This window comes from Oratosquilla oratoria, chromosome 37, assembly GCF_046742065.1.
Source record: "Oratosquilla oratoria isolate Oo_2021 chromosome 37, ASM4674206v1, whole genome shotgun sequence".
Classification (NCBI taxonomy): Eukaryota; Metazoa; Arthropoda; class Malacostraca; order Stomatopoda; family Squillidae; genus Oratosquilla; species Oratosquilla oratoria.
In genome coordinates, this window is record NC_134813.1 from 42,549,867 (window position 1) to 42,569,434 (window position 19,568).

The 19,568-nt window shown below is 39.3% G+C and overlaps 1 protein-coding gene across 1 annotated transcript in view; it reads left to right on the plus strand.

Annotated features, from left to right (window-relative positions):
* Positions 1-6,243: 6,243 nt before the first annotated feature.
* Cog6 (conserved oligomeric Golgi complex subunit 6) overlaps positions 6,244-19,568 on the plus strand; it is an 83,228-nt gene continuing 69,903 nt past the window's right edge. The window contains exons 1-2 of the mRNA XM_076175634.1: positions 6,244-6,399; positions 14,875-14,985. Of these exons, the coding sequence (XP_076031749.1) occupies positions 6,286-6,399; positions 14,875-14,985 (225 nt within the window). The 5' untranslated portion in view covers positions 6,244-6,285. The remainder of the gene's footprint in view (positions 6,400-14,874; positions 14,986-19,568) is intronic.

The following is a 19,568-nucleotide window of genomic DNA, read 5'->3' on the forward strand; positions in this document are numbered from 1 at the left end:
TTCAGCAGGAAAGGAATCCCTTTGCATAATACTCATCAAATAATTAGATGCTGCCTTAACAGGGTCAGCATTAGACTTCTTGAACAGAAAGACAGCCTTAAAAATCAAAGAAGTGTGATGAAGAAGTCTGCTATAGGAAGAAAACTTAGAGATATCTATTAGAGGAGAAGTGTCAACTTGTACAACAGCCGCATTGACAATGTCTCCCTTGAAACAGGAGGGAATACATCCCAAGTGATCCTTTGGCCAAGCATGAGGAGGCATCAACAACCATCCAGGTCCATAAACCCACCAATTAAATTTTTCCTTGAACACCTTAGCACTACAAGGTTTAGCTAGGAAATCAGCCATATTATGTTCAGAAGGAACATAAGTAAAGGAAATGGGTGTGAACTTGGCCTTGAAAATTTCCAAAAGATTGGAAATTTCCTTCAATCTATTATTGACAAATATATTTTTCTTAGGAGCCTTGTTGGTCAGGATCCAAGAAAGGGCAACTTGGCTATCAACAAAAAGAACCACTGATTCAACCAGTGGGGCAGACACCAGTCCTTCCTCAAAAATAGTGTTGAGGCATTTCAAAGATAGAAAAGTTGCCATAAGCTCCAAAGACGGTAAAATTCTCTGTTTAATAGGAGCCACCTTGACCTTGGCAAATAGAAGAGAGGTATTAGACTCCTTTAATTCTCCTCCTTCTTGCCCTACATACTGTATATGGCACATCCATAGGCTTCCTTGGAAGCATCAGCAAATACAAACAATTTAATGGGAAATTCTGTACAAAAGGTTTTCCTTTAAAAGGATAGGTTATCAACCTCCCTAAAATGTTCACATAACTTGTTCCATCTAACAAGTAACTCTCTATCTAATTTCCAGCCCCAATCCACCATTTTTTGGCACATCTCTCTAATAAGGATTTTTCCATGCAGGAGCACAGGAGAGAAAAACCTTAAAGGATCAAATACAGAAGACAAGGAAGACAAAACTTGTCTTTTGGTCGAGGCATTCTTGTCAAGGGAAACATCCTTGATTCTCAAAGTATCATGATCCTTATTATAAATATAACCCAAGACTTTAACCTCCTCTTTATTGCAAACTACTTCTTGATCAAGAACAGAAAGAACAGAAGTCGAATTGCATGTCCACTCCCTGAGAGGTAAACCTCCATTGAGCATGATCTCATTAATCTTCTCGACCATTGCAGGGAGAGAACATAGTTCATTGGTAGTGTAGACCAAATTGTCTACATAAAATTTATCCTTTATTAAGGAGGCAGTTAGAGAGTCAGGCTGCAAAGAAAGATGGTGTTGGATAATGAAATTTAGAATGAAAGGAGAGCAAATGAAGCCAAAAATGATAGTATTATACCTGAAGGGTATATACTGGTCGTTAATCCTCATGAAGAAACAGAACCTGTTACGATCAGCCTCATCCTTCAAACGGATCTGCAAGAAGGCTTTCATAACATCAGCCAAAATGACATGACTATTGGTCCTGAAATACAACAAGAGAGAGAGAAGGTTGTTCATCAAGTCAACTCCCGGGAATACAGCTTCATTTAAGGAAGGAGCTTTTCCTACTTTGAGAGAACAATTGAAAACTGGCCTTATTCTAGAAGTGGAAAGATCATCATCCTTCAACACATGTCTATGGGGTATAAAGATTTGTCCAGGGACTCTTTTAGTTACTGGCTCAATAACACCTAAGGCCTCTTGCTGGTCAAACACAGCTTCATAATCCTCTCTAAGCCCCTTTTGCTCAAGTTTGTCATAAACCCTTTGAGCTACAGCTAGAGATATCTTAAGGTTAGAGGGAACAAGATCCACCAAATCATTTTTCCACGGGATCTTCACATAGTAATGTCCATTCTTGAAGGAAATGGACTGTTTAAATTCATCAATGTGTAAATTATTAATATCCGGGGTCTGTTCCTCTTTAATACCAATGGACTCTAAAGAATAGAAATTGTCAAGGCCATACTCAACATTAGAATTAATAAAGACTTCCTGCAAAGGATCAAATTGAGAACTTACAGGTTCTAAACCGAAGTTGACAAGAAACTTTTCTTTGCCTAACCTTTTGGGAGGAAAATATTTAACAGTCTTATAAGACTGAGTAAGGGAAGTGCCTTTCTCAGTTTTCTTTAGAGAAACTCCATTGGTCTTGAAGAAGAATTATAGAAAACAAGTGAATCTCCATGATATTCCTCTAAGCAATTAAAAGAATCCACTCCAAGGTCAGAGTCTGGTTTTATCCTCAAAGGCCTCTCCTTGCATTTGAAACTATCAACGTCTTGGATTTCATTAGAGGGCATTTCAGGAATCCCCCTTATTCTCTTTAAGTAGAAAGTCTTCTCACTAGGAGGGATATATTGAGCCCCAGTCCCGTATGGAATGTAACCATCAGCAAGTTTGATAACCTTGCATGACGGGCTACCATACAAGAGGGCACTTTCAATTGAAAAGTTTGAGAAGTTTTGAAGAATATCATTTTGCTTAAAAGTGGCAGTTTGCCGACAAGATTGACGAGATAAACACCATATGAGGACGGAGCCTTTATTTGTACGACGTTTCGCTTATTACAGCTTTTTCAAGTACAAGTTGAGATACAAATGCTTGAGATTAAATAAGGGGAAATGAGGGAACGGGGAGAGAAAAGGTTAAATATTAAATATTTTGCTGGCCATGGATATTAGGGGAATAATGTGAGGAGATATGTTAAACATGCCCCTGTTTTGTTCAATAGTGTTCGTTCCTTGAATGATTGCTGCTTCTAAACACTTCCTGCGGATTTTGTCTGGTTCCCGTATCAGCAGCTCTGCATTCTTCCAGTCCATAAGATGGTTTTCCTTGTTTCTATGTGTCACACATGCATTGGTGGTGAAAAAGCTGTAATAAGCGAAACGTCGTACAAATAAAGGCTCCGTCCTCATATGGTGTTTATCTCGTCAAGAATATCATTACCATTATCCCTAAAACGTTCAGTTGGTCTCCCTTCACTTTTGAAAAACTTGGCGAGACAAAAAATTGGTGATTATTCATACTAAGTAGTACAGAAGATAAGGAAGGAATTTGTAAGGACAAATTGAATCCTTCAATGGCAAAGAACAAACTAAACAAATTCATCCCTGAAGGGAGTTTTAAGTTAGCAGTGTAGTTAAAACCTCTTATATTCATTAGAGGTAAACCAAAGGAAGAAACTAACTTGTCCATAGGAGGACTTAAACAAGGTCCAACTTTGTCCTCTACAAATTCCTTGTTAATGATAGAAAACTGGGCTCCAGTGTCCAGTAAAAAGAGACATTGGGCAGTTTTCTTTCCTCTGCTAATAGGAAGGGAGACCAAAGGAACAATGGAATCTGTTGAATTATGAAAATTAAACACTTTCCCTTCAGAAAGTGGTGTCTTATAAGCCATAGGACACATGGCTCCATGGTGCTCGGGTTTGTTGCAAACAAAACATTTGTAAGGCAGAGCAGCCTTTAACCCAGGGCATTCCAAAGAACCATGTCCATGATTTAGGCATCTATTGCACAGTCCTAACTGAACTGCTCTAGCTTTCCTGTGCTCAAGGGATTTATATGAAGTACACTTCGAACTAGCATGGTCGGAAGTAGGGCAAAATTTACATCTACTAATAGACTTCTTAATGGGATTAGAATTGGCCTCAAAGGAGCCATCAACTCCCTTACTGGAATCAACTGTTTTTTTTTTTTTCAAGGAAATTTCCTTGAAAGCAAGGGAGCTGGTAGTAAGGCTTCGTTTAGGTTTGACACCAAGATCATCTGATCCCATTTTAAGTCTGACCAAAACTGACTGGTAAACTTCCTTGAGTTGATTAAAATTGGGGTAATCAGAATTAATCACCCGAGACAATTCAATTAGAAAAAAATTAGGCAATTTAATTAAGATTAATTTACTTATCAAGATGAGGCCCTCGCTTCCTGGCCTAGTGAAATCTATCCCAATTCCCTTAAGGTCTTGTAGCTTGGAATCTACAGACCTAATGTAACTTTCAAGGTCTCTCAAGAGTGAGACCTCCGGTGCATTAATAATGGAAATCAACACCTTATCAAGAATTTCTTCCTTGTTGAAATACAACTCATCAAGAAGAAGGAAAGCAGAGTCAAAACTTGAATCATCCACTGGTAAATTCTCTACTAAATGGAAAGCCTCCCCTCTGAGGTATCCCTTCAAATAAATTAACTTCTGACTATTAGTCAGATTGGGGATACCAGCTAAGGCATTCAGAAAACCCTTTTTAAAGTTTGAATAAGCAAAAGGATTGCTGGAATTGTTCTCGAAATGTTGAAGAACAATAGGAGGAAGAGGAAGTTTTACAGAATTATCAGTGGACTTGTTTAGTTTTTCACCTATTTTAGATTCAAGAACTCCCCTTAACTCTTGTCTCCGTTCCTTATAAGGAGACAATTCAAGAAGAACGGACAGGCGGTAAGCTCTGGATTTCTCCATATCCTCGTCCTTTTCTTCTTCGGGGAGCAATTCTTGAATTTCCTCGTCAAAATCTTGTATTTTTGATAGGAAATTCTCAATCTGAATTAACATTTCGTCAAGGACGGAAATAGATAAAGAATCAGGTTGTGCATTAAGAGCTTTTAAGTCTTTAGAGATAAGCCCCCTTTTATGAGCTCTCTGTCTTCGGAGTTTTTGCAAAACTTCCTAATCGGACAATGTCTTATCGTGGCTAGCCATAACGACACCAACCCAAACAATTCGTCACAAATACACGAGCAAAATAGTCGTGCCAAAAACCGTCTTATAGACTAAGCACAACGAAGATGGAAATTAAGTAAAAATAATTAATTTGATTTAAATACGAACTTAAATTGGATAAAGGCAACAAATCAAAGAAACCACGACAATATAACAATAGAGGCCACCAAGAATAGAGAACTATTCGAAAATTTCCGAATGTTCACGAGAAAGACAAGGTACCAAAGCCGGCAAAAAAAAAAAAAAAAAAAAAAAAAAAAATCCCGAAAGTTAATAAGGTCCTCAAACGAGGAAATTAATAAAACCAAACAAACTCGGTATAAAGAACAGGAAACCAGACTTCGTAACCACACACTATCGTAATTTTAATTAGCGCTTATATAGCGGCTTACGACACAAAGGGGTAATAATTTAATGTCGAAATCGACTACTAAAGTTAAATTTAAATATCTACGTAAATTCTCATATTCTGAGCTAATAAACTAAATCCGAGAATTCAGATTGTTAGAGAAGACCTATGATGTTGTAATTAAGTTACTTCAAACTGAGAACGTTGGAGAACTTACCTGGTTGAATTCTCTACAATCGTCGGAACTGAAAGTTTATTTTTGAGGCTTCGATCTAAAAGTAGAATTCCCTTGCCGAGGTTTATTTGTCCTTCTGATATCAGAGTTAAAGCTTGTCTGACGCTCAGTTAAATAAACGTAGTCTCGTTCGGCTGAAATTCTTACGAACTCGTAAAACGGCTTCGAAGCCACGGGACAACGAATGCTTTAAGTAAGTTCTCAAAGTTCCCGATTTGTTAGTCAAAATTACAACATAGGCTTAAAAAATAACAAAGAGGGAGGGGAGTTTAATAATATATTAATTGAAATTACGATAGTGTGGTACAAAGTTACAGGAAAGGTTCCCGATTCGAAAATTAAACAAGCTTTCGGGAAATTGCCGTAGCTCAAGTAAACAATGCAATTCCCGTAACAACAATTACCGCAATATATATTGTTCTACCTAAAGGTTCCACCTGGCAATAGGGTGCCAGAAATAGGTCAGTATGTCATATCCTTTTCTTGTGCCAGGCCCCTGGCTTATACCTAAAGCCAGTGAGCGTTCAACTCTTGTAGCGTGCAGACTTAAAAAAAAAAAAAAAAAAAAAAATGTGAACAATATCTTGCAGAATTCCTCTCTCCAACACATAAATACTTGGTATAACTTACGTGATAAAGCTCAAGCTCAAACAATACCTGAATTCAAATTTAATTATGATAATTGGAAATCAAGGATATAGATTAAGCTGGAACTGCATATGAATTTGAAGCTAGGCATGATGCACTTGGAGCGTAGAAGACAGGACTCAACAAGCGTTATTGTTTTCTTAGGGCTTGCTGACACTTCTCCATTTCCTGGTTGTAGAAGTTCAGACTTGATTATACAATCAGTACTATAATGTAGCGAAAAATTGTACAAATAGACATTTTGATAGCACAATGTTAGCGCTTTTACAGCCAATCATTTATATTCAAAACAAATGTCAGAACTTGCTTCGTAGGTAAACATGGGAGGTGACACGCAAGCAGGTAGTGAAAATGCGTCTGGGGAAAAACCAGTAAATAATCCATTGTCTCGCAAAATAAATAAGATCTTAGAGACACGATTAGAACATGACAAGGTAAGCATGGTACTAGAAGTAGACATACATACAACAGTTGTTACGCTACAATAGTGACTAGTCGCAGCTTTTCGGCAGCAATAGACATAACTTTTCCGTACCATATGACATTTTTACTTTTATTGTGGCAACAAATAAGCTCTTTTATTAAACTCCCTGACACCCTTTGTTAACAAATGGGTTATAATCAATTTCTATTTATCCTTTACATACTCATACTGCGTGGAACTTCTTTCGAGTGTGGCTATCACTGTCTATGGTAGTGCCAGTGGTCAACAACCCTTACAGCTAGAAGAGCTCTTCTTTTTATTTGATAAAAAAAAAAGTGCTTTTGAAGCTGCAATACAAAAATAAATAAATTCAATTAGGAAAGAAATTTCTACAAGTGATGATAATTGATGGAATGATGGTGACACATCTTTTCGAAGTTGGATAAACAATATAATTTTGCCTGTAATGTTTTACTACAGTACATGAGGTCTTCATTTTGATGGAATAATTATTTTGTTAGAAGCTTTTGGGGTCACAAGTGGCCAGAAAGAGCCACAGGTTGCCAACCACTGCACTATGGTGTTTTATTCGTCTCTATAATACTGTACCCTGTGCTTGTTGGCAAGTTCAACCCATTGCCAACTCGGCTTATTGGCTGCTTGAAATGTGATCTTTGTTTTGATAGGTTAGGATAGCTAGGTCAACATGAAAATGGAATTCCTGATATTTGAGCTGAAGTAGTTCTCATGGGATGCAAAAAGTCGCTATGAGTATAATGCAATTTGAATTATCCATCTAGCTGTCCTAGTTCTTGAGACATTGCATTTTGAATGGAATTAAATCGGGCCTATTTTGTCCCAGGAAATCAGGCTGAAACGTGCTGTCTGACTAATCGCCGATCAAACGTAAACAGTGACGGTTCTTACTGACAGGCACAATTTTATATAAAAATTTAGCATATGGTTGCATTATTTGACCTATTTTCTTTAAGATGTGTGATTTCCATGTAATTTGATCATAGAATTATGTTTTTATCCTCTGCAAAATTACCCACCACAGCTACGAATACCGTCAAATTACATGGAAATCACACATTTTAAAGAAAATATTTTGAATAATTCAACTATATGCAAGCTATTACACTAATAACACAATAGTAACAAACTTAATAGTGTAGTTTGATCCATACCACCAGTGATCATAGATAGCGGGCAGGACGAATCGTAGCTGTGGTCCGTAATATTACGGAGGATAAAAACGTAACTTCTCTTTGATCAAATTACATGAAAATCACACATTTTAAAGAAAATAGTTCAAATAATTCAACTATAAGTCTATTACACTAATAACATAGTAGTAAGAAACTTAATAGAGTGAAGTTTGATCCATACCACCAGTGATAGATAAGATGGCGGGATGGATGTTGATGTTGTTATCCGATAATATAATCCGACCCGATAGAAAAAAAACTAATTAAAACCACCGATTTCTCAGCTCTACCGTAACACGCTGCCTTTATTTTGGTATTAGAATAATTCGTGAAACTAGTAGTTTTTGTTTATTTTGGTTAGTTGCCAAAACTCTGAATTTATTTAGCTCATTTTTTACGCTGAAACATAAACCAATTTTCGATTTACTGCTGAATGCAAGCCGCCATGTTTATCTTTTGTTTTTATGTACCGACATGTAACTGATGATGTAATTGTTTGAAATTTACTACGATCGTAGTAAATACACTCGCATAACATTTGTATGAATGAAATTTCCGGCGGTATGTAAATTTGGCCGTTTGCATGGCGTGCGCATAAAATGACGCGCTATTGTGCTCGTCATCGATGGTGGCGCCTCTGGTGGTGTTTGACCTACCTATGATAGGTGAGGAGGTCGAAGAAAGGTATTATTTTAGTTGTGCACACCTACACAATATAGCATTAGAAATTAAATATTAGTATTGTAAATTGTAATACATGAACGTAATATGAGATTTTCTTAGTGAAAAAAAAAACTTACTGTAAGCAAAGCTGATAGGATTCAGTCACCATGCCAGTCCAGTCACTGTCAGATGATAGCTTTCACATTGTGTGGACTGGGTGTTCTCCAACTCTAGGTGACTTTAATAAGTGCTGTTACAAAAACAATAGGGCTACCTTGGAGTTTATGAGAGAACACAGGGTTCTGCCATTGTTTATTAATTGGCTGAGGTGCAATAATAATCAGGCTGTCAACATCCATTACAATGATGATGACCAGGATGATCTTTAGAATTTGAGGTACTGAATTACTAAATATAGGTTAGGTTAGAATGGACTAATTTATCATCCTTTCATTTCTTCGACCTTGGCATCTATCCAAACAAACATGGTATATCATTCAGCCACCATGATATAGGTTTTAGCAACTTTTTTGTTATTTATTTGGACCAAGAAAATCGCATGTTAAGTTGATCTATTATAATTTACCAAATTAATAATTAATTTTCTATTGCTATATCACGTAGGTGTGCACAACTAAAACTTTAGTGAAGGAATTAAAGTACAAGGTCTGTTAAAAAAAATACGCAGAGTGAATTGCGTAGCAAGACACAGCACATCCACAGCAAGGCCGCTTCATTTAATCGGCGACCCCCCCTCTCCGTCCCCCCTTGCATATAAGGAGAGGACGGGGAGAAATCCCTTTGGGCTGCGTCAAAATTTACTCACACATACTACCCCACCCCCCACCCATTCCTCCTCATGCAATCACAACATCATCCATATACAACCATTCTCCACTCACCTCTGTCTTCCGTCCTCTCCCTTCCTTCCTCAACAGACATTCCCCTCTTCCCCAAAGCCCCCTTCACCCCATCCATCCACCTCATCCTAGGACGTCCCCTCATGTTCACTCCCTCCACATCTGCCTTCCATACCTCTTTTACTAGTCTTTCTTCACTCATTCTTTCCATGTGTCCAAACCATCCTAATATTCTTTCATCAACCCTATCTCCCAAATCCTTTTTCACCCCTGTTCTCCTCCTCACCTCCTCATTTCTCACTCTATCCAGCCTAGTAACCCCCACCATACTTCTCAGACACCTCATCTCAAACACATTCAAACTCCTTCTCTCTTCCTCTCTTATGTTCCACGTTTCTGCCCCATACAGTGCTGTTGGCACAATTACTCCTTCATACAGTCTCCTCTTCGCATCCATTCCCAAATGTCTATTCCTCATTACACTCTTTAATCCACCAAGGCATTTACTCGCTTCTCTCAATCTACATTCTACCTCCACCTTCACTCCACCTTTTCCTGCTACACTTGCACCCAAGTATCCAAAACTATCCACTTCCTCCAGTCGCTCTCCCTTAATGTTCACTTCCAGTCTACTGCCACTTTCACCCCTTGTACATCTCATCACCTTACTTTTACCCACATTTATCTTTAGTTTTCTTCTATCACATACTCTCCCAAACTCTGCCACCAGCTTCCTCAATCCCTCCTCTGACCCTGCCACAAGCGCAGTGTCGTCCGTAAACAACAGCTGGCTCACCTCCCACTATTCTCCATTTTCTTTAACCATCTCCAATCCCTGACCCACTACCCTAGCATTCACCTCTCGCACCACCCCATCCATGTATAAGTTGAACAGCCAGGGCGACATAACGCATCCTTGACGAAGTCCCACCTTTACTTCAAACCACTCACTCTCTCCATTTCTAATCCTGACACAAGCTCTACTACTCTCATAAAAACTCTTGACAGCTCCCAAAAGCTTTCCTCCTATCCCATAAATCTGCATAACCTCCCACAGTGCCTTTCTGTCTACCCTATCATAAGCCTTTTCCAGATCCATAAAAGCCCAAAAAACATCCTTCCCCTTTCCTATAGCTTTCTCACATATCTGTCTTACCACAAAGATCTGATCTACACAACCTCTACCTGTCCTAAATCCACACTGTTCCTCACCAATTACTCCTTCTGTTCCTCTCCTAATCCTCTCAATTTAGATCCTCCCATAAGCCTTCCCTACTACACTTAACAGGCTAATCCCTCTGAAACTACTACATTCACACTTGTCCCCTTTTCCCTTGTAAAGAGGAACTATACAGGCACTTCTCCAGTCCTCCGGTACTCTACCCTCTCTCCAGCAAACATTAAATAACCTCACCAGCCAGTCCACCATCACTGAACCTCCCTTTTTCAGACATTCTGCATGGCATCCATCCAGACCAGGTGCCTTACCTGCTTTCATCATCTTCACAATTGCCTTCACCTCATCCTTCCTTATTTCTCCTCCATTCTCCTTACTCATCACTCATTTTCTTCGCATTTCCCACTGCAGCTATTTTTCCTTCCCTATCCTCCTTCACATTTAGCAACTCCCTAAAATATTCTGCCCATCTTCCCCTTACTGCCATCTCTTCCATTATCATCTCTCCATCTGTACCTTTTACCTTTTCTTCCCTACTTGATTCGCCTCCTCTTCCTCTCTTAATTTCTTTCTGAAACATCTTTTTATTACTTTCAAAATTTTCTGTCATACTCGTACCCCATTTCACATCTGCTCTCCTCTTTGCCTCCTTTACCTTTTGCTTTACTTCTCTTTTCTTTTCTTTGTACGTCTCATATGACTCCCCCGTCCTCTTTTGTAACCAATCTGTGAATGCTCGCTTCTTCTCATCTACAACCTTCTTTGTTTCCTCATCCCACCATTCACTACCCTTTCTTCTATTTCCCCCTGTCCTTCTTGTTCCACACACCATCCTTGCACACTTTAAGACTCCCTCCTTGAACCATCCCCATTCCTCCTCCACACCCATCTCTGCTCCATCCTTTACTCCCTCCCACTCCTCCTTCAGCTTCTTTTCGTACTCCTTCTCCTTTTCCTTTAAGGAGTTCACTCTAAGAACCTCCCTACCTTTTGTCCCTTTCCTCTTTCTCCATCTATCCTCCACTCTCAACTTACCTTCCACCAAAAAATGATCTGATATTCCCCCACCCTCTCCCCTTAGCACATGTACATCCTTAACTCTTCCTATCATAATCCTATTTACCACTACATAATCCATTAGTGCTCTATCTACCACCCTTCCCTCCACCACCCTCTCCCATGTGTACTTATGCTTGACTTTCTTCCAAAACACTGTATTTGCTATCATCAACTCTCTTTCTAGACACATTTCCACCATCAACTCTCCACTACGATTCTTTCCTGGAACTCCACACTTCCCAACCACTCCATCGATTGGACCATTTCCCACCCTAGCATTAAGGTCTCCCAGTACTATTACATTGACATTTCTTCCTAAACCCTCTATGCACTCATTTAAATCTATCCAAAAGGCCTCCCTTTCTTCCACGCTCTTCTCACTGCCATGCCCATATGCACTTACAAAGACCCACATCTCCTTTCCCAGTTTCACCTTCATCCACATTATCCTTGAGGAAACCTCCTTCCACTCCACTACCTGTTTACCTATTTCCTCACTTACTAGAATAGCCACCCCTTCCCTCCCTCGCCCTCTCTTCACTCCTGATAACCTCCCACTTACACTCCCAAACTTACACTCACCCTTCCCTTTGAACTTAGTTTCACTCAAAGCCAACACATCCATCTTTCTTCTCACAAACATACTACCTATCTCTTCCCTTTTACTCTCATCTGTACCACATCCACGCACATTAAAAGACCCAAACCTTAGGGTGCTGGCCCGAGGCCCTCCAGCACCCCTTATGCCTTCACTTTTCTTTTTAGGATATATGCCCCATGGGGCTACAGGGAGAAGGATGCCTAGTCGCTCTCCCCGTCCCTTTCTTCTCGCCTCTTACGATCCAAGTGGGATACTTGGTGGCAGTATTCTTTTCCCCCACCACAGGGAATTCCCCCATCACAGAAAGAGAATACTCAGAGAAATGGTACAGGACAGCAACAAGGGGTTGGGGGACAGCATAACGGAGGGACAGTCGTAGTATAAAAGTGTCATCATTTCTCTATGAACAGAATTTCTTCTATCATAGACAAAATGATGTGTGGCTCTGGTCCGTAGGGGCGCCCCATATAGACCCTAAAGTATCGACTGCATGCTACTTTGCCACAATAACTAGCAGCCAATACCCCAGTCTTGCGACACTGCTTCTGACCCAGGGCGGTGGGCAGGGAGCAGGGATGACCCGTCATCCAGGAGGTGCTCAGATGAGAGGGAGGGTGGGAGGGGTGTGGAGTGTATTTAGGGATGAAATGGGTGGGAGTGTTTTTATGCCTTTCCCTTTTTGGCTACCTCCCTTGGAAGGGGGAAAAAGCCTTGGTATATGTATGCATGTATGAATTGCGTAGCTCCAGTTGGTTCCAAGGGAATCCGCTTGGTGTCGCTAGGTTCGCACAGATCAGCTGATTATGATGCCATTTCCCGATTGCAGATATCTTTATTAGCTATGCAGTTTTTGTTTGGCGGATTTCAGAATGAATGACGTGAAGGAGCAATGACTTGCTGTGAAATTTTGTGTTAAACTTGGAAAATCTGCGACTGAAACTTTTGCTATGCTTAACACGGCTTATGGTGATGTTGCTATGAAGCATACAACATGTTTCAAGTGGCATTAGTGTTTTAAGGATGGTCGGCAGTCCATTGAAGATGATGAGCATCCTGGACGTCCTTCCACATCAAATGACGACCCACACGTCTACAAAATCAACACCCTAGTGTGGGCAAATTGACGTCTAACTGTCAGGGAGCTTGCTGAAGAGTATGGGATGTCAGTTGGATTTTGTTATGAGATTTTGACAAAAAGATTGAAGATGCACTATGTTGCTGTGAAATTTGTGCCACACCTGATGATGGACAAACAAAAAGCCCATCGCGTCCAGGTTTGTCACGAACTGCTTGATTGTTCAAAAGAAGATGAAAACTTCATGTCCAGGATCATAACAGGTTATGAATCATGGGTGTATGGTTTTGACATTGAAATGAAGGTCCAATCATCCCAGTGGATGAGTGAAACATCCCCCAGACCCCAAAAAGCTTGCCAAGTTTGATCCAAGGTCAAGGTGATGCTGACAGTTTTCTTTGATGCTAAGGGTGTTGTTTACCACGAGTACCTCCCTGAAGGCTCCACAGTGAACCAGATCTACACTGAAGTTCTGAAATGTCTGAGGGATGCCACCTGTTGCAAAAGTCCAGAAATGTGGAGGAGTGGCGACTGGTTTTTCCATCACAACAACGCTCCAGCCCAATTGAGCCCTCAGAACTTGTGAGTTTTTGGCCAATCACTCGATCACTGTTCTTCCCCACCCCCCTACTCACCTGACCTTGCTCCTTGCAATTTTTTCTTGTTCCCCAAACTCAAAAGATCCTTGAAAGGAAGAATATTTGAGACGATTCCCGAGATTAAGGCAAATGCGACAAAGGAGCTGAAGGACATTACAAAAGATGTGTACCAGGACTGTTTCAACAGGTGGAAACACCATTGGGATAAGTGTGTGCATTGGGGAGGAGAGTACTTTGAAGGGGACCCAGATCTGTAACTTCTAGATAAAGTACATTTTGCTTTATGACGTCAGTCCGTATATTTTCAGAACAGACTTCATATGATAAATTTGTCTACTCAAACCTAACCTAACCATGGTGGGTCGACTTGGTCAGGTAGATGTGTCAAGTTGGCAAGTTGACTCTATACTTGCCCTGTTTGGTAACAGAGAAGTTAAACACCACATTGCTTAAAGAGGGTCTTCAAATGGTAAAATTCCAGAAACATGCAAGCATGAATAATTAACATGAAACTTATGTTGTCATATAGCAGTATTTTTTTTTTTTTTAGAAGTGCACACCTACATGATGTAGCATTAGAAAATTAAGTTATAATCTCATAAATTCATATATCAATGTAGTATATGTTTTTCTTGGCAGAAATCAATAACAGAAAAGGTTGCTAAGAGTGATACAAAAATAGATTTGGAGGTCAAAGACAATGTCAGTGATCATGATTACCTCAAGAATTGCAGGTACTGCATTACTAAATCCAGGTTAGGTTAGAATAGACAAATTTATCATACTTGTATTTAATTTACAAAATTGATATCGCATACGTTTGCATTTCTAAAAATTTACCCCAATAGCTCCTAACCTAACCAAAATAGGACCATAAAGTCTATAGAACAAAGGGATGATATTTCATAAACTTTCCGGAGCTAGGGTGATTTGTTTTATTTCATCATACACATCACATATGCATCTTCAAATGATTTTCCATCCATACATACTTGCCACAGATTATTAGTTTTTGGTCCCTAATGGGGTGCATATTACACTCAATCCTTACAGTCATAAACGCAAAACCTTTTCAGTGTTACTTATACGCTTAACTGATGGCCATGGCTCACTCCCTACGGATTACTGGTCTCCTTATTGACAGGTGTAAAATGAGGTTATGTGTGACTGACTACTGTAGTTGTATATCTATATCTTGTTATGTAACAGCTTTATTTCTAAATATGAAAATGTATTACAGGATACCTTGGATGCTTTGCGAGAGCTGTCAACATTTTTCAATGAAAATTCACTCAGAACAAGGCGTAACTTGAGAGGAGAGATTGAAAAGAGAAGTGTTAAGATAAATGAAGTGAGTATAGATGTCTAGTTGTTTAATTTTTTTATTGAAGACATAGCAGGCAATCTATAGACTTGTATATGATATATTTATTATTTTATGTGGTAGGTGTTTGCACAGAAATTGTAGTAAAACAAATACATAATTTTTATAAATCCCTTACCATACCCCCAAGTTTTTAATCTTTCTTATAAGTAGAATACAGCTTTGGAATTATCATATTTTTTTGTTATTTATTGATTTGAATATTTATCTTTTTAAACTTAGGGGTAAATGGAATTTTTCTGAAGGCTTGAAAATGGGTTGAAGTAGGATATATATATATTTGAGTAGTGCAGCAAGATATTTTCCTTAAGGCATGTTAAATTATATGGGACAGCAAATTGGACTCTGATAAGTTTTTGATGAAGATTTTCAGGTCTGAAGATATCTCTATAGCATGGAGAGGCAAAGAAAAAACTAAGTTACCAGTAGAAGCAATCTAATGGGTGGAACAAGACATGATGTTTCACTAATCACAGCATTTTCAGTCATAACATACAGAGAAAGTAAGATTATAAAGGTAGAAAGTAAACACTAGGAGAAGGTACATATAAATATTGGGAGAGATCATGTAGATGGTGAACATTACTGTGGTCTAGAACTGGGAGAGGATATATGTGTACACTGGGAAAGGTAACACATGAATACTGGGAGAGGGTAACTGCAAACACTAGGAGTGGATTACTATAGGTGACCATTACTATGGCCTGAGCATCGATCATGGCCAGAGTGTCTGCTCTTAATGGGGCTGGTTTGTGTAGTTGTTGGGGCACCTAGTTGTCAGTTTCTGAAGGGTTTGAGGCTGGGAAGGATGGTAGGGGCTTCTTGCTGGGTGTTCATTGTGGGCTGGCTGTACTTGATGTGAAGTGCTTCAAGGAGGGTGAGGTGGCACTTGTAACTCTGTCTATAATTTTGGTATTTTTCTTTAATATGGATCTGGTGATTAGGGTGTTGTGGGTCTCCTGGAGATACCATTTAGAGTGTCCACTGTTGAGGTGGTATGTCAGACGTCTGGAAAGGTGAGTAGTGATGAGGCTGATGTATAATCTCCAAATGGACATTGGAACTGGTACACCAGACTTACACACTTGATGTTGGTAGGGCATGGGGAGCTGTTATTTCTCATAAAGGTCCTAGATATATCTACAGAAGACCTGAAATTTTTCATTGAAAACTCATCAGAGCCCAGTTTGCTGTTGCATATAATTCAATATACATACATACACCAAGGCTTTTTCCCCCTTACAAGGGAGGTAGCCAAAAAGAAAAAGGCATAAAATCATTCCCACCCATTCCATCCCTGAATACACTCCACGCCCCTCCACCCTCCTTATCTTAGCACCTCCAGGATGATGGGTCATCCCTGCACCTTGTCCACTGCCCTGGGTCAGAAGCAGTGTCACAAGACACAGCACATCCACAGCAAGGCCGCTTCATTAAATCGGCGACCCCCCCTCTCCGTCCCCCCCATACTAAAATGAGAGGACAGGGAGAAATCCCTTTGGGCTGCGTCAAATTTTGTTCACACATACTACCTCAACCCCCATCCCCCCGCCCATTCCACCTCATGCATCACAACATCATCCATATAAAACCATTCTCCATTCACCCATCTTCTGTCCTCTCCCGTCCTTCCTCAACAGACATTCCCCTCTTCCCCAAAGTCCCAGGCATTGTTTACTCAAGGCAGAGGGTAAACTTATGCAACTCCTTGCCTGGAAGCTACCATGTTTACAAACAACCACACCATGAAATACCAGGGCTGTGGAGTTGGAACACAAAACCACTGACTCCAACTCCAACTCCTCTATTTTTGGCACCAACGACTCTAACTCTGACTCCTCTTCATGTAATTAACTGATTATGGCCTACATATTTTATAAAGCCTATACAACACACATACGCTCCAATCTTGAGTAAACTTATATCATTATAACTGGTTTATATCAAAGAATCAATGTATATATGTTATAGTGTGGCTTTCCTATGTTTGACCTCTTCATTAATACTTTATAAGTGAAGTAGAGACAAAATTTTTGAAAGGATATTGAAGAAAATTCAGTGAAAAAAATATTCTAAAATGTAAGACATTTTGCATAATATATATCTTTGCAAATAAGTGATAAGTACATTTCATAAAACAAAAATATTGTACTTTATAACAAAGGTTGAAATATAACCTTTGTAAAGGATATACAAACCTAATAATAAAAAAAATATAATGGAAGATTTTTTTACATATATAATTTTGCAAATACAAAATGAAAAATTAAAATACTTTATAAAAGAAGTTTAGGCAAATTTCTTGAAAGGAAACGGTAAATTAGAGAAAATTAACCTTATTGATACGAGTACGGTACAAGGTCGAGTGTTACAGCTGAATATGTATGATATTGAAAGGTATATGTACCATACATACTTTTTGGGTATCATTATCCTTCATATGTTTTCATACCTTCTTTTATCTTAATGTACTGAAATTACTGACACAAGTACCTCTTGGTTTAACTGCATACTGGTACAGCTATGTGATTATTGTGATGGACATTACTCTGGTTCTGGAACCGATCTTATCGATACGAGTACAAAACAAGATACAGCTGAACATATTTTAAACGTGAAACTTTTTTCAACTTTAAATATCCTTATTTCAATAATCCATTGTTAAAAAGTATAGAAGGGAAAAAAGAAGGGGAAAGGAGAGAAGAGATAGTATTATTGAATTAGTCTACAGTTGAAATCATAGTTATCCTACTGTTTGGCAACACAGCAGTGGGAGAAACCACCAAACTGATGGAGTGATGAAACGATGCATATGGAACTTGACAAGAATATTACAGCTCCCGTGACTGTGTCAACAAATTGAACAAAAGAAACTGCTTGATCAGAAAACTAGCTGGAACCACCTGGGGAGCAAAACAAACAGTGCTTAAAACCGCAGCACTTGCCCTGTGCTACAGTGTAGCAGAATATGGGGCACCAGTGTGGGCTCAGAGTGCACACACAAATAAAATTGACAATAAACTCCACGTAACCATGCGGATAATATCAGGGGCCATTAAACCAACACCACTCATTTGGCTGCCAATGATGAGTGGCATAGCACCACCAAATATACGACGCGAGGATGCCATACAAAAACAACACCAAAGCATAGACAACCTTCCAGCAGATATACCCCTCAAACAAATAATGGAGGAGGCCCCAATAATAACGAGGCTAAAATCAAGAAAACCTTTCTTTAAAACAAAAAACGAGAATTTCAACCTAAAAGAAGCCTGGCAAGAAGAATGGACAAGGAAACTACCCACTGGGGGAAACTTAGTAACAGACCCAACCGAAATATTACCTGGATTTTCCAACCTAACCAGAAGAGAATGGACACAAACCAACAGGCTGTAACGTAATATTAGATATTACGTCATATGTGTAATTATGTTATAGAATTGTGTTCCTTTGTATTACATAACTATGTTCATATTTCTTGTCTATGTATGTATTGTAACAATGTTAAGCAGTAACGCCCGTCCACTATATGTAATCTTGCCTACGTGCGGAGAGAGGTGCGCACTCTTGTAGAACAAACAGACAAGCGAAATCCTGAATAGTTCGGAGCGCACAGATTTGACAGTTACTAAATAGATTGTTCAAGCGAGTCGAGGGTCCTAAAACTACCCATGTTGACGTGTGTTAACTTACCCTCCTCCCCTCCTTTCACTCACTCGCACACTTCACCGGAAGTATCCCGCTTCCGGTCCAATGGTATATAAGCGGTGGTATTCGCTCACTCGTGGTCATTTCTCGCTCTATTGATCTCTTGATAAAAATACAAGTTTGGACTCATGAGACGATTGGTGTGAAGTGATCACCCTTTTTGCCTACATTACGTGTCTGATATACATTGCATTACTTTACTTATATTTGTACTTATTACTTATTCTGATGCATGTTCCTGATCTCTTTGTACTTAGATAGTACCATATTGTATACTTATCTTGTGTTTCTTATTTGAACGATAATTTCCATATTCTTATAATCATGTAACGGTCCCATTGACCCTACTGCCCATTCTCTTTTGTGTTGATTGCCTGTAAATATTTTCCATTAATAATTTCGTTTACTAGTTTTATCGCTAGTTTAATATTCCTTTCCTGGAATCTTCTTTGTTACCTTTACTTCTAGTCTTGCGAATTATCTAGGCCCTGACCAGATAGTTCAGTCCTACAGTGGCTTCTAGAAGTGAGCTGGTTCTTAAGCACTTAGACGTTATACGTAACGTCTCTTCACATACCAGCCGCCCGTAACAAGGCTGATATCACAACAAGGCAAAACAGCCGTTAACCTGCATTGCTGGGGCTACAAAGACTTCCCAATATGCCCATCTTGTCATAACTCACCCCAAGATACAGACCATCTCGTACTGCACTGCCCAATCACAGCAGTGCCTGGGGGTTACCAGACTATCTATGAAGCAAATCAAACATTCATAGACTGGCTAGCAAATACAAAGTTGGAGGTGTAAGAAAGCCATACGATATTACTAACAGGTGTAA